The following is a 21,599-nucleotide window of genomic DNA, read 5'->3' on the forward strand; positions in this document are numbered from 1 at the left end:
TTAAATTAACTCAGTAAATATTTAGCTAATTGATTTTGATAATTAGTAAATTATAGTTTTATTGTAAGTTTTTAGTTTAGAATATATTTTAAAATTATTAAGTTGGTAATATATACCATTAAATATTAGAAATTGTAAAATAAGCTCCCTAGATATCTCCAAGTATTTTTATTAAATGATAAATAACTTGTAGTATCAAAATTAGAAACAAAAAAAGATATATATTAGAAATTATTCATTAGTATCTATAACATCTACAGATATTGAGTAGAAACGATGAGATTCATTTCTATTTCTGTTCATTGATACTTTGCAAGTCAAATTTAAGTTTTTGTTTGCTTTTAGTGGACTATGTAACAATAATATACTCTGTTTCCAGTGTGTTGCCTTTGAATAAGGAGAAGTTGAAAGAACTACTGCTTCTTTATAACAGCATAGTTCAGTATTCAGTATTAGTTGATCGTAATTGCACAAGATTTGAGCTTCATTCCTTTGCATATTTCGTTCAGTCTCACTTTTAGAGGGAAATTGTACATCAAACCAAAAAGCAAATCCATGAACCTGTTCGATTGTATCAGTAACTTTAATTATTACAACCCTTTTAAGATCATCAAGATCTTGCCTATTAATTTTATAAAGGTTTAGAAAAAAAACTTTCTCAACTGAAGAATTTCTAACAGCTTCATCTGAAATACTTATAATGGACGGTACATTGAGATAAGTTGAAAGTAAAGTTTTTTTTAACGCAGAAAAATCAAAACCATAAAAGTTATCAAAGCTTTCAAAATTGGTATTCCAAAATTCTGAGATGTTAGCTAAAGATATATAGATCGTTGCTAAACAAGGAAAAATTAGGCCATTACTTCTATCTAACCATTTATCTCTAGCATATATCACACTATCCAACATTCCCTCATGTAAAAGATAGAATCCCATCCATTCTGAAACAATGATATCTACTTTCTTTATAGGTAGTTCGACTTCTTCAATTATCCCATAAATAACCTGAATTTTGCTAGACATACCATTATCTTCAACTATACGCTTTGCTAAGTAAAATGTTTCACTACATTCTATAGCATATACCCTCTTTGCACCATTTCTAGCTGCAAATAATGACAGGATTCCTGTACCACAACCAACATCTAGAACTATCTTATTTTCAAAAAGTTCCCTACAATTTTCAATAGCTTCCATATAAGAACGTGTTCTCTCATCATCCTTAAGCATCAAATGATGAACTGAAACATCACTATACCCATTAATATACTTATCCATAATTTTGTCAAGGTTCTAGGTTTTCAACCTGTTGTAGCTACTTCAGCATAGCGCCCAATAATTTTACTGAATTATAACATTTTTCTTATAACCATAGTACGAAATATACCTGTATGAGTTTCTACTAGGAAGAGCGTAACATCGAGTATTTTAGTGATGGTCATTTTTTTTTTAATACAGATCATTCATTTCTTCTTCTAATGATCTGTAAATAGCACTAAGTAAATTCTGATTTTCTAATGATATATTTTCTTCTTGGAAGAATCTATTGAATTTAATAACAATTGAATATATACTTAGTATATAAATAAGATTATTCGATTTTAAGTTATTCTAGAATTTGTTACAAGGTACTACTGAACTTCCCTCCATTTTTACTTTTGATTCTTTAAATCAGCTAATATCCTATTAGTATAGTGAGCCATTTGTAATATTTCTGTATGAGTTTTTTGAGACACAAAATTGGAAGGGAATTTTGCATTAATAGTTGGGCTCATATCTCTAAGGCCTCGCGGAGATCCTCTCAAATAACAGAAAAGTATTTAAAACCTATCTATAGATCTAAATATGAGTATCCAAAGTTTAAAATTCCATCTATTGATTTGGTGATAGATATACAAGAAAATTTCACGATAGTTAAATCTCTACTTACTATACAACCCCTAGAAAGAAGTAGCAGTTCTAACTTACACTTAAATGGTCATCCAAATCTTAATTTAATTTCTGTTAAATTAGATGGAAGATATCTGGAAAATACTCCGGAACAATATCAAATTCTAAAGGGATCACATTCAAACGTAGATAATGAACTTGTGATTGCCTCAAAATGCCTTAAAAATTCACCGGAATTTAAATTAGAGACTCTTGTAAAAATAGTACCAGAAAGAAACACACACAACATGGGTTTATACTATTCTAATGGCATTTATTCTACTCAATGTGAACCTAGTGGATTTCGAGAAATTACATATTTTATGGATAGACCTGATATTATGTCAAAATATAAGGTAAGGATAGAGGCTGACAAAGTAAAGTGTCCTTTGCTGCTATCCAATGGAAATTTGGTTGAAAGTGGAGATATTATTCGAAATGATGAGAAAGAGGCTACGAGGCATTATGCAACTTATATCGATCCATATCCTAAACCCTGTTATTTATTTGCATTAGTTGCAGGGGATTTGTCTTATATACAGGATAGCTACACAACTGGAATTAATAAGCGTCTTGTGAAGTTATTTATATATAGTAGACCAGATTATGTAAATCGTTTAAAATTTGCAATGGATTGTCTCAAGTTAGCTATGAAATGGGATGAAGAGAAGTTTGGTTTGGAGTATGACTTGGATATATTTAACATTGTAGCTGTAGACTATTTCAACTTTGGTGCTATGGAGAATAAGAGTTTAAATATCTTTAATGTTAATAATTTATTATTCTCTGAAGAGCTCAGCACTGATAGTGAACTTGAGAATATATTGGGGATAGTTGGGCATGAATATTTTCATAATTATACTGGTAATAGAGTAACTTGTCGTGATTGGTTTCAGTTGACACTAAAAGAAGGTCTTACGGTGTACAGAGATCAAGAATTTTCATCGGAATTTTTGTCTAAAATTCATACTCGTATAGGCAATATAAGATATCTTCGATCAAAACAATTTTTAGAGGATTCTAGTCCTTTGGCCCATTCTATTCGTCCCAATTCTGTAATGAACTTTAATAATATATATTCAAGTACTGTATATCAGAAAGGAGCTGAAGTTATAAGGATGTATGCAACTATACTAAGTAAGGAAGGTTTGAGAAAAGGTATGGATTTGTATTTTAATCGGCATGATGGACAAGCTGTAACTTGTGACGACTTCCATCAAGCTATGGTAGATGCAAATAATGTTGATTTGGCTCAATTCAAACATTGGTATGACCAATGTGGAACTCCTAAAGTTCAAGTAGAGCTTACAAATTACGACAAGACAGTAAAAAGATTTTCGATTACTTTGAGCCAAAACTGTGATTTTAGTAATATTAATACTGGTGTGCACAAGCCACTTTATATTCCAATTGTAATAGGTTTATTAAGTAGAAATACTGGTCAGGAGCTTTTAAGATCTACTACTGTTGTATTAGATTCTGCTAGGAAAACTTTTACATTTAATGATATTGAAGATGAACCAATAGCTTCAATATTGAGGGAATTTTCTGCCCCAGTAAAATTGAAATATAAGACTCCAATGAGTGATGAAGATCTTTATTTTATATTTAAACATGATACAGATTATTTTAACCGTTTTGAATCAATTCAAAATTTATATAAACGTTTCATAGAATATTCAATGAATGATAATAAAAGACCATATCCTATCAATTACATAAGTAAATCAATATTTTGCATTTTAAATTTTTTGGATAACAAGAACAACAGTAAGGACTTCCAGAAGGACTTGGAATTTTGCATAGAAGCTCTAACACTTCCTAGTTATGATGAGATTACTGCAGAGCTATCTAGGATAGATGTTGATCAGTTGATATATGCCAGGAAGAACCTTCAAAAAAGTATAGCAAAGCTTTTTTCTTCTCAAATAAGTGACATATATCACAAAATTTTCATAGAGCTCTCGCTTGAAGTTTCACAAATAGGGAATTTTATTCATGAATCTGGATGTATAAATCATAAAGTAGTAACATTGAGACGACTAAATAACATTCTGTTATCATATATCTCGGCTATAGATCCCAGTTTAGCAACTTCACTAGCATCAATGCAATTTCATGACAGTAAATCAATGACATCAAAGTTGGGGGCATTGTCTATTTTATTAGATATAGGGTTTGACTTGCCTCAAACAGAAGTTGCTTTAAGAACATTATATGAACTTTGCAATGATAATCCAATTTCTCTGAACAAATTTTTTGCTATACAAGCTTCTTCTAGCAATTTGGAAACTTGCAACTATATAGAAAAATTGGCTAAACATGCCGATTTTATAAGAGAATTTAAAAATCCAAATCGTTTCAAATCATTGGTTGGTACTTTTGCAAATAACTTTGTGGTTTTTCATAATGAATCAGGTGATGGATATTTATTTGTTGCAAATATGATCATTAATATTGATAGATTCAATCCATCTATTGCAGCAAGTACTGCTAGAGCATTTTCAGAGGTACATAAGGTATCAGGAAAACGAAATTTTTTAATGAAGAAACAATTGGAAAGAATATTAAAAGAACCAGCACTCTCTAAAGATACTAAGGAAATAGTAGGTAAAATTTTGGTTGGTATATAGCATAAAGAAATCTTCTAGGACTTTATATTAAATAACCTCTCATATAAGTAATTGATAACAAAATACTTTTGTCTATCACACTCTTACACTCTTTAAATGGTTTGTTGGGTATTTACTAAGTTGCCAATTTTTGGGGAACAGCCAATATATGATCTTGAAATACATACATACCAATAAAGCTAATTTTTAATAGTAGTTGAATTAACTTGAATTTTAAGAGATATTTTAGTATGAAGAGTGTATTAGTAATGTGTACTAGGTACCTCTAATTCGCAACCAAGATTCCCTAATTCGTACTACATTAAATTGGAATTAAGTTGTAGGCAGTTATATATATATGTATTAAAGGTGAAATTTAGAATAATTATTTCGAAATGAGCTATAACATGAAGTATTATGTGCACCTTTCAAAGTAACAATATCAAAACTAAAACTAGCTTACATGTCTTTAAACAACTACACAACCCGCTAAGATGCACTGTATCGTCTCGTCTTAGGCGGTAAATTGTATAATTATGCACGCGTCGAGATTTGTTAGCTCATATTATCTTACTCTTTTGAGATAAATAGAGGGTACTATATTATACAATAGTAAACTATACAAGATTAACAGTGATATATCCCTTAAATAAATCGCCTTAAAATATTTTTTTTTCTTTGATATTGGTGAATTTTCTAGTTTATTTATTTTGCTTGTGCTAGAAGCATATTTTTGAAAAGACTAGAATTCCGTGGCTTATATCTACTTAAAATATGGGTAACAAATTAACAACATGTGGTCTTTCAAACATCTGTGGAGATTCGGGGATTTGTAACTTACACATTTTACCATCATCCAACCCACAGGGCACTATTTGTCGAAAGGACTACCAAATTTCAAATTTCTTAATTGAAACAGTTTATTTAAATATATCAATATCCAATAATTGCACAAATGTTTACTCTCGTTTAACCATGCGTAGAAATCCAAAGTGTGCGAACTATCGTGCAGATCTAGTTCTTGATGGAGATTGCCTTAAATTACTCTCTGTCAAGATAGATGGAACTAAACTGGTAAAGAGCCTGTACAAAGGTTATTTCCAACCAGATGGCCCTGATGGAAAGTTGGTTATTACGAGTAATATGATGCCAAAGAAGGATCAACAATTCATTTTAGAGACTGAAGTTCAGATTGTCCCAGAAGAAAACACACGGAATATGGGACTTTATTATTCCGGAGGTATATACTCTACTCAATGTGAATCTGATGGGTTTAGAAGAATAACTTATTTCCTGGATCGTCCAGATATCATGGCAAAGTACAGAGTGCGTATTGAAGCTGATAAGTCTAAGTGCCCTATTTTACTGTCTAATGGGAATTTAGTCGAAAGTGGTGATATTGTTTCGCAATCAGACGAAGAACCCATTAGACACTATGCTATATTTGCAGACCCCTATCCTAAACCTTGTTACTTATTTGCAGCTGTTGCTGGTAATTTACAATATATTGAGGATTCATTCGTAACTATGTCTGGACGTACGGTGAAGTTATTTATTTATAGTGAGCCAAGATTTGTAGATAGACTAACTCTTGCAATGGAAAGTCTAAAGCTAGCAATGAAATGGGATGAGGAAAAGTTCGGTCTTGAGTATGACCTAGATATATTCAATATTGTTGCTGTAGAATCATTTAACTTTGGTGCAATGGAGAATAAGAGTCTTAATATTTTCAATGTTAATTGTCTATTGGCTTCAGATACTTTAAGTACTGATAATGAATTCATCCTAATACTAGGAGTTGTAGGCCATGAGTATTTCCACAATTACACTGGAAATCGTGTTACATGTAGGGATTGGTTCCAATTGACTCTTAAGGAAGGTCTTACTGTGTATAGAGATCAGGAGTTTACTAAAGGCTTGGCTGATAGATTAAATCAATTATTACTTAATGTTGGCTATATGAAGTCTATTCAATTTGCAGAGGATGCTGGACCTTTAGCTCATCCTATCCGTCCTGAGTCAGTTCTTTCAACAAATAATCTCTATACTGTTACAGTATATAGGAAAGGAGCTGAAGTAGTGAGAATGTATGAAGTAATTTTAGGTAAGGAAGGCTTTAAAAAGGGAATGGACTTATATTTTGCTCGTCATGATGGACATGCTGTGACTTGCGATGATTTCCGTCAAGCAATGGAAGATGCAAACAATGTAGACTTAACTCAGTTTGAACGTTGGTACAGTCAGGCTGGTACTCCTGAAGTTGAGGTCGTCTCTACAGTTTATGATAGTAAGCTGAAGACTTACTCGATAACATTAAGACAAAGGTGCAATCCCTCTCCTGGTCAGCCCAGAAAGAGACCCTTCTATATCCCAATTACTGTTGGTCTTTTATGCAGAGAAACAGGAAAGGAAATATTACCTTCTAAAACTTTAATTTTGAGTTCTCAACAAGAGACATTTGTTATTGATAATGTAGAGTCAGATCCAGTTCCATCAATTTTGAGAGATTTCTCTGCTCCTGTACTTCTTAAATATAAAACTCCCCTAACTGATGAAGAATTAGCCTTATTATTGGCTAATGATACTAATCATTACAATAGATATGAGTCTGCTCAAGCTTTATTTAGAAGAGTTATTTTGGCAGGAGTGAACAGTGTCTCTGCAGAATGCAGTGTTAATGATGTTATTAACCAAAATCTCTCAGAGACTATCTACGGATGTTTTGGAGCTCTCTTATCTAGTGTGAATACTTCAGCAAATCCTGATGGAGATATTAAGCCAATAGTTGCTGCAACCACAATTATGTTACCAAGTTTTACTGAGATTTTAAATCTAGTATCACTTGTTGATATAGATACAATTGTAACATCTGTAAGGGCTCTACAGTGTGCTTTGGCTTCAAGATTTGAGAACGAGATAATCAATTTATATCATACAGCTAATAAAGATCTTCTTGCATTAGAGTCTCAAAGCCCATTTATTAAAGGAAAGGGTTTAAATATGGAGGCCATTGGACTTCGCAAATTGATGAATGTCTTGCTTGATTATTTGAAGTATTACAATCCAGAAAAAGCTTTAGAATTAGCTTATCAACAATTTACTAGTATATCTATGACAGCAAAGCTTGGAGCTATTTCTGCAATTCTTACTATAAATATAGAATCTGAGGAGTCAAAGAAGATCTTAGACTCATTTTATGAACTTTGTAATATTGATGCAATGACTTTAAACAAGTTCTTTTCTATACATGCATCAATACCTATACCTGAGACATATGATAGAGTATTTAAGTTGTATCAGCATCCAGAATTCGTTGCAAAAAAGGTAATTCCAAGTTGTTTTACAAGTCTTGTAGGAGCTTTCTCTTCAAATATTGTTGCATTTAATCGTGTTGATGGATCTGGTTACAAATTTTTGGCTGATGCAATAATAGAAATTGATAGTATCAATGGGATGACAGCTGCAGAACTTTCTAGAGGATTTTCATATATACACAAGCTTGATCCTATTAGACAGGCATTAATGAAGAGTGAAATAGAAAGGATTCTTGATAAGCAAGGATTATCCAAAGACACTAGTGAAATTCTAAGAGGTATTGTAAACCAGTGAATAAATAGTTAGATATAAGGTATCTAAATTTAGTTGTGAAGACTATAATGTGGCCGAGTTAGTTATAACTATAGCTACTCAGTCATTCCTGAACTTCTTAATTCTTTTTTCTGGATTATAGTAAAATTTCTAGATTCCTTAAACTAATTTGTTCTAGTTTGTATTGTATTATCTTACCATTATATTTACTGTATATATTAGTGAAAGCTCCAGTCAAATTTCATGACCACAAGTTCTGTTTGTAATAACAATTAGATTATAATTTAGTATATTATTTTGAATATATCTTTTAAATCTATGCTTATAGTGTAACTAAATCCTTAATTTACTAGCTAAAGTAAGTAGTCTAAGCAACTAAAGTCTAATTCATATTATTAAGACTTGGTTATTTGCTTTGTATTAAAATGATAGAAATGCAATCTATATATTTCAAATAGTTCTGAACAATTACGTTTATGCCAGTTCATGTATATTTGTAAGTTCTTGTTTCTTTTTGTATATTAAATCATTCAAATCTTTCAGTTCTTTTAAAAACTCTTTATATTTCATTACATGATAATCTTTTCTTATAATCTTGAAAGCTTCAAAGTTACTATAGTACTGATTTGTTAATGGATCTAAATAGCGTGCTTTTGTACCAAAAATACTACACATAGCTTCTTTCTTATCTTTACTACATCTATGCTGGTTTAATACTTCAGGAATAATACCATCAGTATACAAAAGTATCTCACGACAATATTCATCCTCTGATAAAATTGAACTTGCTTTGTCTTTTTCAGATTCCATTAAGCGATAAGAAGACCAAGAAATGTATATATTTAAAGAACCTGATTGAAATTGTTTTCTCACGCTAGCAGAAGTATTATCTAAGTAACGCTTTTGTTCTTCACAAGCTTCTAAGTATGATAAACTCTCAGTATTCATCTTCTCAACTATTTTACTCTGAGCAATTCTCTCTTCTTGTGTCATCTCTTTTGGTAATCTGTTAGATTCATCATGATTTCTCTTCTTTCTCCGTAACCTTGCCCTTTCTATAGCTTCTTCATCCCTTCGTCTCATCTCTTCTTGTAAATCTTGTTTCTTTTTTGCAGTCGATTTTCTAACTGACATTGACCTCTCTTCAATTTGGAATTCCTTGGGTTTGCTTGAACTAGTATTTTTGACTTTTTTCTTTGTCTTATTCTGTCTCTTCAGTAAATTTTTCTGCATAGATTTTGAAAATAGTGAAGGATCTTTATATTTACCTTTATAAATTGCCTTATTCTTCCTTGATGAATCTTTGTAGCTCAATCCATCATCTTCATCTTCAATTTCTACAAACTCTTCATCCGCATTATCCTCTGACTGAGAAGATTCTGAACTTGATTCTTCAGACTCTTCATCTTGGTTAATAGAAGACCATTCACTATCACACTCCTCTTCTTCCCATGTATTATGACCCCAAAATTGAGTATCACGCTCTGCCTCTTCACCTACTAGTTGAGTATATCTTCTACCTCTAGAAGATCTATTTGGTAGTATCCTTATCTCTACTTTATGGTCATCATCATCATCATCATCATCATCATCATTACCATCATCATTACCATCATCATTATCATCATCATTATCATCATCATTATCATCATCACCATCACCATTTTCATCATTCTGAAAATCCTGATAATCTTTCTCATCTTCTCTTGGTGCACTCTTCCTTTCCTCAGATATTTTCCTTTTTGAACCCTCCATCATGGGCTCTTCACTTTTGGTTAAGATATCTTCATACTCAGAATATTTTTTCTCGCTCATACTCCTCCTATTATATACTTAATTTTACAACTAGAGTATATCTTCTCGTTATTTATATATAGATATACCCATTCTTATATTAAAATGAGGAACCAAGAGCTACAAATACAAGTTCCAATGACCGCCGGCGGTCATTCCCATGTAACTTGATATCTTTTGGAGACCTATTTTCCTTTTTTTTTTTTTCTTATACAAAGATATTCACACAGATTATAGAAGTTTAATTGTTAAAATAAAGTAAGGATATTATCATACCAATCTTTTTAAAATTCATATACTAAAAGTATATACAACCCAGTTAAGGAGTTGTAAGTATACTATTGGAAATAACAATTCTATAAGTTGTTTAAAAATAAAACAGTTCTTAAATAAAGGGATATAGTATGCTTATATTTAGTAGATGTTGATAAACTGAAAGCACTCTGAAGTTCTCCAGTACTTACTTGAGATTACTGACTACCCTAACCCCGCTGAAATATATAGCGGAGAAAGGCTAAGGCATGTAGAGGAAGGGGGGGGGATCTTGTTGCTACTTAATGTCGTCCTAAAAGTTATATTTAACAGAATAGTTTATAATAATAATAAATGGCATCAACTGGTTTAATGAGTGAGAATTTTTAGTATACTTGAGTTATTTTAGGGTCGAATTACTACTTTAGTTACTACATAGGTTGATTGACTAGAGTAATCAGGGTGACAAGAATTTTTAGACTAATAATAACAGAATTTCATTAAATTACAGGTTATGTATAAGAATAAGAAATTATTTATAATTATATTATATATTTGATATGGTAGAATATATGGATAAACTCAAATTACAAAGTAAGTTTCCTAAAGTAACCTCATTTAATCTTTATTCAAATACAGATACATTAATACACAATGAGAATTGGAACTCCATAAATTTAACAGAAGTAGGGTACTATTATTGGGATAGTGAATTTAATAATTCTGGTAGAACTATAGGAAGTAATATTGGTGTCCCATTAACTCCAATGGTATACTCTGGATCTTTGCAATCAATAAAGGCTGAAACAATAAATCATCAGCCAATAACTCCAAGTACAGAATTTATATCCTCTTCAGTTGATACAAGTCCAAGTTCTACACATTATGATGAACCATTTTTCGCAAATTCTCTATCTTCACTTAAAGTTCCCTTTCCATCCTTAAAACAGGACTTGACTACTTGTATTAGTAATGATTCTAGAAATACTTCAGAATTAGTTAATCCATTAGCCAGTAATTGGAATCCCAATGAATATTTGTTGGTGAGTGATTCTAATAGAGAATACAAGTCAGATAATCATTCTGGATTAAATATTGCAAGTGACTCTTCATCTGGATTATCAAATAAAGGGCATTACAGTTATTGTGATACGGTTTATACTCCTGAATCTGGAAGTCAGATAGTTAATTGCGATCAATCTATTTGTCCTGATAGATATTCAGTAATTCAATCGTGTATACCTCAAGACGTAAATTTGGAAAGTGGAAATTTTTACTCTTCATCTAAAGTTTACTCAAATTCATATATGAAGAGTTGTACCTCATATGGAAAATATATATACTCTAATGTACAAAATTTTGCTTTTTATAAAGTGGATAATGTTTCTCATTGTATTAAGAAACGGAATAAAAAGTTAAATCCAAATGAAAGAAACTTTTACATAGTAGATTTCATCTCTGAACTATCCAGTAATATACAATCACTATATTTATCTGAACTAAAAAAATCCCCAGAAATGATATTTATATTAAAAGAATATTCTCTAGGATCTCTTGCAATGAGGAGATCAGGAAGTTCATGTCCAGCAGTTATAAAGTGCTTCTTTCACAGTTATAGAGATGGAATTTCTAGATTACAATGTAAAACAAGAAGGCATGAGGGTAGACATTTTTTATTTATAATAAATGAAACAAAACTTTCAAGACCATGGGTTTTATGCCCTAACATTAAATGCATAAAGAGATCAAAAAGTTCTGGAAAACTAAGGGGTAGAGTTAAAATTTATGAATACTGTGTTGAAACGGATTCAATAGTTCTATCACCAACTTTTCTTAAGTGTGCAAATGGTTTCTTAACAGAAGATTATTATTTGTGTGCAACTCTATGTCCACAGCAGAAGTATGCAGATCATGAATCTAACTTCTGGGGCGAGGATTCAGTATCGGGATTTGGCGGTAATAAAATTCAACAGAATCTTGCATGTGATGCAGGGAATGGAAGTGGCGGTTTAGTACTGTCAGATTATATTTTATTTTGTAACTCCAAACATCAGTTTGTTGCAACATTTAAAAAGTCTCAATGTATTATTAATAGTAATGTCAATTATAAGGAGCAAGGTAATTTGAATATTGGGACTGATAATATATCTTATGGAATGTATGGCAGCCATGTTGAACAAGCTCTTGTGAGAGTTATGGAACAAGTCTTGAGAACATTGGAGCAAAAAAGTGAGAATATAATTTGTGATACACAAATTAATGAAAATAATTCATATAGTAGTAACTTTATTGAAACATCATTAGATAATAGCTATGTACGGAATTGTTGCAAAGTAGATTATTCAAATTTATATACTACAAATGATAGTATAACAATGCAGAATACGAATAATCAATATCAAGTAAAAGATGTAAATAGTGATTGTATGGATATAAGTTATATAGATAAAGCAGAAAACTGTTCACTTCATTACATAAATGATGATTTAAATTCCATTGTAAATGATGCCAGCTACCATTATAGTGTTAATTTTGACCCACAAGATGCTTTAGTAGTTGAATCTTCGACTAATTGGGTTCTAGATATATTACTTAACAAATGTTCAAAAACAATAAATAGTTCAAATGTTGAGAAGATAATTTGTGATCAAGAACAGGAAAAACAACAAAACCAAAACCATTATCAAGAATTAGTTGTAAAACAATGCAATAGTTTAGCTATGATTCCCAATTGTGAGGCTCATAAAATTATGGATGGAATTTATTCTAATCATTCTATCTTTGAAATAGGACATGAACGACAACAAATTGATGGGAATATTGTAGTGCCAATTTCTCCAAATTATGATATACACTAGAAATGACTTATAAAGCTTATATATATGTTTAAGTAGAGCTAGTACATCAAATAAGTATTATTTAATATTGACATCAAGATACCCTTTTTTAATTAGTTTTATATTATAACTAATTTAGGAGTTATTATTTACTTACATACTCTAGGGAATTCTGCAGATATTTGTGAATTTAATTGCTGCTTTATTCGTGACAATAATATTGATTACAAGGTAAGGATAATAGTAAAGTATAACAAGAATAGATTTATTGAAATAAAACTGAAAATTAAAAGTTAAATATTTAAAATAATTACACTTAGTGCTGAGTTTCTTAAACATAATCAGATATTAATTTAAATAAATGTGGAATATAATGATCCTAAATGTTTGGCTCTTCAAGTAATTACTAGATAGAGTCACCCGCCAATGTAACGGTATACTTAGCCCAACACTTTATTAAGAATAACTCATTAAACCCACACACCTCTAAATTATATGGACCTAAGAAGAGATCAATATTTTTTTATTTTTGTTTTGATTATAAATTTAATTTTAGGTCTTTTCTGTACTAAGGCAGAGATATATGTAGATCAATACCAAAATGAACGCATATATAATGGAATTACCTGGGAAAATACTCTTAGTTTAACTATACCTCTAAATATACCCGACTTGGAAACTCAAAAAGTAGACAAATCTTTGTGTCCTATCTATGGAATAAATGCAAAAGGAGCTTTTTGCCTAAAATTAAATACAATTAAAGTACAAAGAACGAAGACTTGGCAAGAATGCTCTTCATTATGTTCAGACTATGTTGTATTTTTTTTTATAAAGTGTAAACAGTGGAGCTATAATACAGAAACAAAGACGTGTTTTTTAAAGAATGGTGACAAGTTATGTAAATATCCAGATGGAAATTATATATCTGGAGTATCCACTTCAGTGGAAGTAGGAGGTTGTGCAACAACCTGTGAAGTTGGTGGTTGGAGTGCTTGGTCAAAGTGTAATTCATATTGTGCAGGGATTACTCATAGAGTTAGACATGTAACTAAATCTCCAAAATATAAATCTGAAGCGTGTCAACGACTTATTGAAGTAGCAATGTGTAAAGGAAGTCCTGAATGCCCTAGTAACTGTCCAAACTATCATGTAGTTGGACTAGGTTGGGGATGTAAAGTAGAAATGAATAAAGGGGGTGGGACAATGAGGAAGTATGTCAGTACATGGCATGAATGCTTAGGACTTTGTAATGAAACTGAAGGGTGCACTTATTGGTCTTTTCAGGGTACAGCAGGAATTGAAATATGCCTTCTCGTAATTGGAGAGGTAGGATGTATGTACCATGCTTTAGGATGGGTTTCAGGGGACAGAAATGTGGTTGCAATAGACTGCCCTGTAAGGTGTTCTGTGGGTGAGTGGTCTTCTTGGAGCCCATGCCCAAGAAGTGATCAATGTACTGTTAATTCTATCACTAAACGAACTAGAGCTTTAATTTCTACTCCTTCACATATGAATCCGAGGTCTTGTCCTCACTTAATGGAAAGTTCTCTTTGTAATTGTACTATGGAGCTTGTTAAAAAACATGCAAGAGATGAATTTAGATTAAATAGGGTTCTTTCATTTACCCCAGGAATAATTCATAACATTGATATCAAGAAGGGTATTCTTAGTGCTATTCAATCGGATTCTTCTGAAACAGAAACGACTATTTCTGATGTTGATTCTAAAAATAATGTAATTCCCATTATTAGTAGAGAACAGTGGGTTTCTTACATTACGCACACTAATTTAAACCAGTCTGGAGAAACTTTAGGTATTAAAAATTAATTTATGACATGATTATCTGTACACCAGAGTCAAAGTTTGAATGCTGAGCATTTACACGAGACTCCACTGAAGAGTGTATATATATAATGTTAATAATGAAGTTATATATGAAGTATCGCCTTTAAAGTGCAAAATACTAAGTTTGCGATAAGAAGTTAGTATTTATATAAACTTACCTCCAAATTAATGTGTTATTTAAAGGAACAAATTTATTAGTTATAATCTTAATAATTTCTTGAGATGCTATTGCCCCAATAAAACAAGCTGTTGTCTGGATTTGACTGGTTTCGAATCCAATTCTAATATAAATAAATTCGTGATGATCTTAAAGAAGATTTTGAATTCAACTTACACTTGTTTAATCAGATCCTTATTAGGGCAAAATATATCTATATTCAAATTTATTTTATCTAGATATGTTACAATAATATTAATTACTTCGTTTAAATCTTCTATAGAGTTTTTTGGATACCTTCCATATTTTTGATTAAATAGTTCTCTAGATTCTAAAATAAGGTAGTATGCTAATAATGATTGATTTTTGTAATTTTCTACAGAATCATATTCCATTAATTCATTCTTAAATGTAAGAGTATTGAAGTTAGAATCACATGATAGATATATATTATTATATTTAACAGGTACAAAAGTATAAAGATGATCACATAAATCTTTTATCTCATACTTCGTGATTTGATTAATATCCTGATATTTCGTACATATTAGTGTATAGATTATATCTATATCTTTAGCAAACTGATCCTTATATATTGACTGTAGTTTCAAGTATAGCGAAGTGCAGCTTGTCATATCTGGTAACTTTTCACACACTGGATATCGCTTATACTCTTTATAGAACAGATTAATAGCATGGAGAATAAGTGATAGCTTTCTATTGTATGATAAAGTGACATTCTTGTTAGATTCTAATAATACATGATTTAATTCATCATATAATGCAGATGAATCGCTTGAAAATAGCAAGTTGATATTTTGTATTGCTTCTTGAAAGTTAATCTCATTAGAAAATCTACAAAGTTTTTCAATAATTTGCTTCAAAATTTGACTTGAATTCTCTTCATATATGCTAGTATATATTTCTTCATAAATTTGTTTAGCTTTCACCAAAATTATAGGAAAAGGAATATGTTTGCGTGTTAGATCATCTAAATCAGACATTTCAATTTCGTTAGATAAATTAACTAACTCATCTAGTGGTCGGTGTAGTTGTAGCCCTTTTAATCTTATACTTAATTGCCTACTCAAATCACTATCAAATGACAGATATATACCATTCATAAAGATTCTCACCATTCCGACAAATCCAACAGATGTTAATACAACAATAAAGTAGTCTTTTTTAGTATTCCTTAAGTATTCAAATAATATAGAGCTTATATGCAGTGGTATATTACAAAGAACAATTACATTATAGAAATCATGTCTATTTGAATCTTCACATAGCTCAAGTAAAAATCTTTCTGGGGATTGAATAATAAAATTTAGTGTCGTATCTATATTAGCCTTTGATATTTCAGTTACATAAGCCTTTACACAATACTCATTTATAAAGGCTTTATTATATAATATTGAACTCTTTCCAATATCAGCTTGTTCTATTTTTGAATCATCAACTATAGTTATATTTCCAACACCATTAAATGCTAATGAGATCAATACTTCTATAGCTACTACGCAGGAACCCAATATACACACAGATGCATTCTTGAGATAGAGTTGACTTAGTGAACCCCATAGCATTAACTGTCTTGAATACCGATTTTCATTAAGATCTAGATCTCCTATAGTAGACATTATTCTCTAGCTATTTCCTTTACATTAAATTGAATGTGGATGTGAATATTTTAATAGAAAAATGTTAGATTTTTCTTATTTGTAAAGTACTTTTAGCGCAAAATATTGTAATTTTTTTAATTAGTCACCAAATATTCTCAATATATATTATAAATCTAATATATATATATTATAAGAAACTTAAATATATTAATTGCAAACGACGATCTCTCTATTTGATATTTTAGAGATATCGTTAGGAACCTTAGATATAGACATTAGGAAGTACAAACTGTAAATATTGGATATCCCATATATAAATTTGAAAATAAAGTAACAGAAAACTGGTTTTTAAAGCAATAAATAATTTAAATATATCTTATTTCATAATAACTTTATAGCTCAATGAGAATATAACTTTTGAGCATCATAAATACCTATTATATATTCCTCTTTTCTGATGATACACGAGATATCAAATTGTGACATGATCAACTCAGAATTATATCTGACATTTCTTTTGTAGTACTTGTTATCTTAGACTCTAAATATAACTATAACTATTTAAAATATTACTTTGAAAGATGTTTCAGCAATAACTTTAACATGGTTCCTAAGTACTAATATTATTAAGCTAGCTAACTAATAAAGGCAGTTATATTAAGAAGTTTGTTATATTTAAATCAAGCTAAAATATAATATAAAGGTCAGTAAAGCTCATAATGTAGTATCTTTTTAGAGTATTTCATATATATAACTGAGAATGATGTGAATGCTTTTTCGAAATTGTAAGATCTCACTCCTTTTTATAAAAATAAATCTTTGATATCTTAAAAATATATAGTTCTGTGTTAATTTATAGTGAAACGGCATTGGAATAAAATATGCAGTCATTGGATTTTCAATAGGTTCCACTATGAGGTTGCTCATAGAAATATAATCTAAGGCATCGTTACAATAGGGAAGAAACTGTTGGCGGTATAATCGTAATTTGACTCCTTGCTTGATTACTTGGGAAAAAGTAATTAGATATTACCGAAATAATTGTTATAGAAACTTCAAAGAGTAACTTTAGGGTAATTGCCTCAATTTTTGTAGTCTGAAGGAAAATATGATAAATTTAATTGAATACTAGCTAAAGTATGAAATACAAAGAGATGGAGACCGAGACACCCCTTAAAAGTAAGACTAAGGTAATGAAGTCACGATTTAATAAGGAAGAAACGGAATTAGATCGTTTATTAAAGCCTGTAGATAGCCTCATAGAAAAGTGGAGAATTCTGCCCCACTTTTTAAAGACAGAAGGCTTAGTGAAGCACCATATTGAATCATACAATTATTTTGTCACTGTGGATATTAGAAATATAATCCGAGCTCATTCTAATCGATTTATTAAAAGTGATGTTGATCCATCCTTCTTTATAGAGTTCTTGGATGCACGAGTAGGTATGCCTAAACTAGAAGAAAATATGGTAACTATTGATTTAACTCCAATGATGTGTAGGATGAGAGATATAACATATGCTGCTCCTATTTATGTGGATGTTGACTATGTTAGAGGCAATAATGTAGTAAGGAAGAAGAATGTTGAAATAGGACGTATTCCAGTCATGCTGCGCTCTAAAGTATGTATACTATATGGAAAAACACCTTTAGAGATGATAAACTTGTCAGAATGTCCTCATGACCCCGGTGGGTACTTTGTAGTTAAAGGTACTGAAAAGGTTATTTTGATGCAAGAGCAATTGAGTAAAAATCGTATCATTGTGGAATTAGATAATAAGCATAATTATTGTGCTACTGTAACTTCGACAACTGCTGAAAGTAAAAGTCGCACTTTGGTTGTCTACAAAAATGGCAAGTTATATTTACGACACAATTCTTTCACAGATGATATACCTTTATGTATTGTACTAAAAGCAATGGGAATAGAGACAGAACAGGAACTATTTCAAGTAATTGGTAATAAAAGCTACCACTATGAAGGTATTATCACTTCTTTGCAAGATGTTCATATAGAAAAAATTATAACGCAGAGACAGGCATTACAGTTTATGTCAAAGCGGATGAAATCAAAAGTGCGCATGTCGTTTGGTTTTACTGGAGGACGTCCTAATAGGCATAATCCAACTTATACTGAGCAAAATAGATCGGAAGAAGCATTAGACCGGATGAATACAAGCAATGCTGATAATACACTAGTTCGTCAAGTTAATGGAATTGAGGACGTATTAGAGACACTAAACCGAGTCGTTTTATCTCATGTTGGTACTATTTATGGTGATTTACGTCCAAAAGCTCTTATTCTATGCCTTATGGCAAGACGTGTTATTGATGCCTCTGAAAACCAAAGTTTACTAGATGATAAGGATTATTATGGAAATAAACGTATAGAATTAGCTGGACAACTCATCTCTATCCTATTTGAAGATTTATTTAAGAGATTTGCATCATTAACAAAGAAACAAATTGATCAAACTCTTGTGAGATACTTCCAGACAAAAGATAATTCCTCAAAAGTAACTTCGGGAAAGGAGGATACAAATTCGAACTACCCAGATTGTTTCCGTAATCTCCCAACTGATATAATCACACGTGGAATGCAAACTGCACTTAGTACCGGAAACTGGTCTATTAAGCGTTTTAGAATGGAGAGAAGTGGTATGACACAGGTTTTGTCACGTTATTCATATATTTCAGCTCTAGGTATTATGACTCGCGTTGATTCTCAATTTGAGAAGGCTCGCAAAGTAAGTGGGCCACGTGCGCTACAACCTTCACAATGGGGGATTTTATGTCCATGTGATACACCAGAAGGTGAATCTTGTGGTTTAGTTAAAAATTTGGCTTTAACAACACACATTACAACTGATCATAATCCACAATATTTGATTGGGTTACTTTTTAGTCTTGGAGTGCAAGATATTGCATCTGCATCATGGTTTGAATGGAAGCAACACTCTCAAGATGGTAATACAAGTCTTCGGGAACATAACTTAAGCGGAAATGCTTATTTTATATTTATCAATGGTGCATTGCTAGGTATTCATTATAATCCAGAAACTTTAGCAAGTAATCTTAGAGACCTTAGAAGAAAAGGCTACATTAGCCAATTTGTATCAATTTTCTGTAATCATTCACAATATTCAGTGCAAATAGCAACTGATGGAGGCCGTCTTTGTAGACCACTTATAATAGTTGACAACGGGAAACAAAGAATTCAAAAGGAACATATAGAAAACCTAGAAAATAAGCAAATAACCTTTAATGACCTTATTAATAAAGGTATACTAGAATGGATTGATGTTAATGAGGAAAATAATTTACTAATTGCTTTGAAAGAGGAAAATATAACAGAAGAAACGACACATGTAGAAATAGATCCTTTGGCAATTCTTGGAGTTGTAAGTGGTTTGATTCCATATCCGAATCATAATCAGAGTCCTAGAAACACCTATCAGTGTGCTATGGGAAAACAAGTTATGGGAGTAGTAGGACTTAATCAATTTTTACGATGTGATTCAATATTATACCTACTGGTCTATCCCCAAAAACCTCTTTGTAAAACCAGGACAATTGAAATGATAAACTTTGAACAACTACCAGCAGGTCAAAACTCCTCTGTAGCTATTATGAGTTACACTGGTTATGATATAGAAGATGCCATTATAATGAACAAGGCTTCAATTGATCGTGGGTTTGCAAGATGTTTTGTGATTAAGAGACAAACTGTAGAACTACAAAAGCTCCCTAATGGATTAGCTGAATGTGTTATAGGGCCAAATAAGCTTTTGGATAATAGTTCCACTAAAGTATATAACTCAAACTGGAATGTATTGGAAGAAGATGGAATATGCCGTGTAGGTGAAATGGTTGCTGAAGATGATATTATTGTGAATAAAGTTTCTCCTATAAATACACGAGAATATGTTGGTGACCCATCACAAGTCAACTTATCTGAATATAGATTAACACCTATCAAATATAAGGGAATAGCACCATCTTATATAGATCGTGTATTATTAACAGAAAACTCTGAAGGTAGCCATATTTATAAAATTATTACGAGACAAACAAGGCTTCCAGAACTAGGTGATAAATTTAGCTCACGTCATGGACAAAAAGGTGTTGTCGGTCTAATTGTTTCTCAGGAAGATTTTCCATTTTCTGAATCTGGTTGGTGCCCTGATCTTATTATGAACCCTCATGGATTCCCTTCTAGAATGACTGTAGGAAAGCTAATGGAGCTAATTTCAAGTAAAGCAAGTGTACTTGATGGTAATTATAGATATGGAACTGCTTTTGGTGGAACTCCAGTAGAGGATGCAGCAAAGTGTCTTATACAAAATGGTTTCCATTATTCTGGAAAAGAGTATTTAACATCTGGTATTACTGGAGAAGCTATAGAAACATATATCTTTGTTGGCCCAATATTCTATCAAAAGCTAAGACATATGGTTTTAGATAAGATGCATGCTAGAGGAAGGGGTCCAAGACAAATATTAACTAGACAACCTACTGAGGGAAGATCCAAAGATGGTGGTCTACGTTTAGGTGAAATGGAAAGAGATTGCTTAGTTGCATATGGTGCCAGTAATTTGTTGATAGAACGTTTGATGCTGAATTCAGATGTATTTGAGACATATGTCTGTAATAAATGTGGACTCTTTGGGTATAATAACTATTGTCATTATTGTAGAAATTCGGATGATATATCTATCATAAGACTACCTTATGCGTGTAAGTTATTATTCCAAGAATTGCAGGCAATGAATGTATGCCCAAGAATTAAAACTAAATAGTAAATTGACTTTTATGTAATTTATTAATGTTAGTAAATATTTTGACAGAACATTTTATTAATAATATTTAATAAATAGCCGGTTATTATTTGAAAATTTAGATTTCCTAAAATTTATTATTTATAAATTTATACTAGTTCCAAGTTTTACATAAAATTTTAGTT

The 21,599-nt window shown here is 31.2% G+C and overlaps 8 protein-coding genes across 8 annotated transcripts, besides 8 other annotated features; 5 read left to right on the top strand and 3 right to left on the bottom strand.

Moving 5' to 3' along the window:
• The first annotated feature begins 80 nt into the window (after positions 1 to 80).
• Positions 81 to 101: a sequence feature (AT_rich).
• Positions 102 to 231: 130 nt separating this feature from the next.
• Positions 232 to 1,278, bottom strand: CMU_023980 (arginine N-methyltransferase protein, putative; the record flags this gene model as incomplete). Its single annotated transcript, XM_002139706.1, has 1 exon — positions 232 to 1,278. One exon carries the CDS (start codon positions 1,276 to 1,278, stop codon positions 232 to 234), a length of 1,047 nt encoding a protein of 348 aa, XP_002139742.1.
• Positions 1,279 to 1,718: 440 nt separating this feature from the next.
• On the top strand, positions 1,719 to 4,562 carry CMU_023990 (peptidase family M1, putative; the record flags this gene model as incomplete). The annotated part of the gene is made up of 1 exon (XM_002139707.1): positions 1,719 to 4,562. One exon carries the CDS (start codon positions 1,719 to 1,721, stop codon positions 4,560 to 4,562), a length of 2,844 nt encoding a protein of 947 aa, XP_002139743.1.
• Positions 4,563 to 5,315: 753 nt separating this feature from the next.
• CMU_024000 (peptidase family M1, putative) lies at positions 5,316 to 8,150 on the top strand (the record flags this gene model as incomplete). The annotated part of the gene is made up of 1 exon (XM_002139708.1): positions 5,316 to 8,150. The coding sequence occupies one exon, from the start codon at positions 5,316 to 5,318 to the stop codon at positions 8,148 to 8,150; it is 2,835 nt and encodes a 944-aa protein (XP_002139744.1).
• A 453-nt stretch (positions 8,151 to 8,603) lies between these two features.
• CMU_024010 (uncharacterized protein) lies at positions 8,604 to 9,944 on the bottom strand (the record flags this gene model as incomplete). The annotated part of the gene is made up of 1 exon (XM_002139709.1): positions 8,604 to 9,944. One exon carries the CDS (start codon positions 9,942 to 9,944, stop codon positions 8,604 to 8,606), a length of 1,341 nt encoding a protein of 446 aa, XP_002139745.1.
• Positions 9,694 to 9,802: a microsatellite.
• A 760-nt stretch (positions 9,945 to 10,704) lies between the features above and the next one.
• Positions 10,705 to 10,732: a sequence feature (AT_rich).
• Positions 10,733 to 10,735: 3 nt separating this feature from the next.
• On the top strand, positions 10,736 to 13,033 carry CMU_024020 (uncharacterized protein; the record flags this gene model as incomplete). Its single annotated transcript, XM_002139710.1, has 1 exon — positions 10,736 to 13,033. The coding sequence occupies one exon, from the start codon at positions 10,736 to 10,738 to the stop codon at positions 13,031 to 13,033; it is 2,298 nt and encodes a 765-aa protein (XP_002139746.1).
• A 261-nt stretch (positions 13,034 to 13,294) lies between these two features.
• Positions 13,295 to 13,325: a sequence feature (AT_rich).
• A 182-nt stretch (positions 13,326 to 13,507) lies between these two features.
• Positions 13,508 to 14,839, top strand: CMU_024030 (uncharacterized protein; the record flags this gene model as incomplete). Its single annotated transcript, XM_002139711.1, has 1 exon — positions 13,508 to 14,839. One exon carries the CDS (start codon positions 13,508 to 13,510, stop codon positions 14,837 to 14,839), a length of 1,332 nt encoding a protein of 443 aa, XP_002139747.1.
• Positions 13,527 to 13,567: a sequence feature (AT_rich).
• A 29-nt stretch (positions 14,840 to 14,868) lies between the features above and the next one.
• CMU_024040 (thif family protein) lies at positions 14,869 to 16,654 on the bottom strand (the record flags this gene model as incomplete). The annotated part of the gene is made up of 3 exons (XM_002139712.1): positions 14,869 to 14,905; positions 15,016 to 15,138; positions 15,192 to 16,654. The coding sequence occupies 3 exons, from the start codon at positions 16,652 to 16,654 to the stop codon at positions 14,869 to 14,871; spliced, it is 1,623 nt and encodes a 540-aa protein (XP_002139748.1).
• A 139-nt stretch (positions 16,655 to 16,793) lies between these two features.
• Positions 16,794 to 16,849: a sequence feature (AT_rich).
• A 142-nt stretch (positions 16,850 to 16,991) lies between these two features.
• Positions 16,992 to 17,026: a sequence feature (AT_rich).
• A 749-nt stretch (positions 17,027 to 17,775) lies between these two features.
• Positions 17,776 to 21,435, top strand: CMU_024050 (DNA-directed RNA polymerase, beta subunit family protein; the record flags this gene model as incomplete). Its single annotated transcript, XM_002139713.1, has 1 exon — positions 17,776 to 21,435. One exon carries the CDS (start codon positions 17,776 to 17,778, stop codon positions 21,433 to 21,435), a length of 3,660 nt encoding a protein of 1,219 aa, XP_002139749.1.
• Positions 21,436 to 21,486: 51 nt separating this feature from the next.
• Positions 21,487 to 21,568: a sequence feature (AT_rich).
• Positions 21,569 to 21,599: the final 31 nt, after the last annotated feature.

Source organism: Cryptosporidium muris, genomic scaffold (genome assembly GCF_000006515.1).
Source record: "Cryptosporidium muris RN66 scf_1106632353999 genomic scaffold, whole genome shotgun sequence".
NCBI classification, from domain to species: domain Eukaryota; phylum Apicomplexa; class Conoidasida; order Eucoccidiorida; family Cryptosporidiidae; genus Cryptosporidium; species Cryptosporidium muris.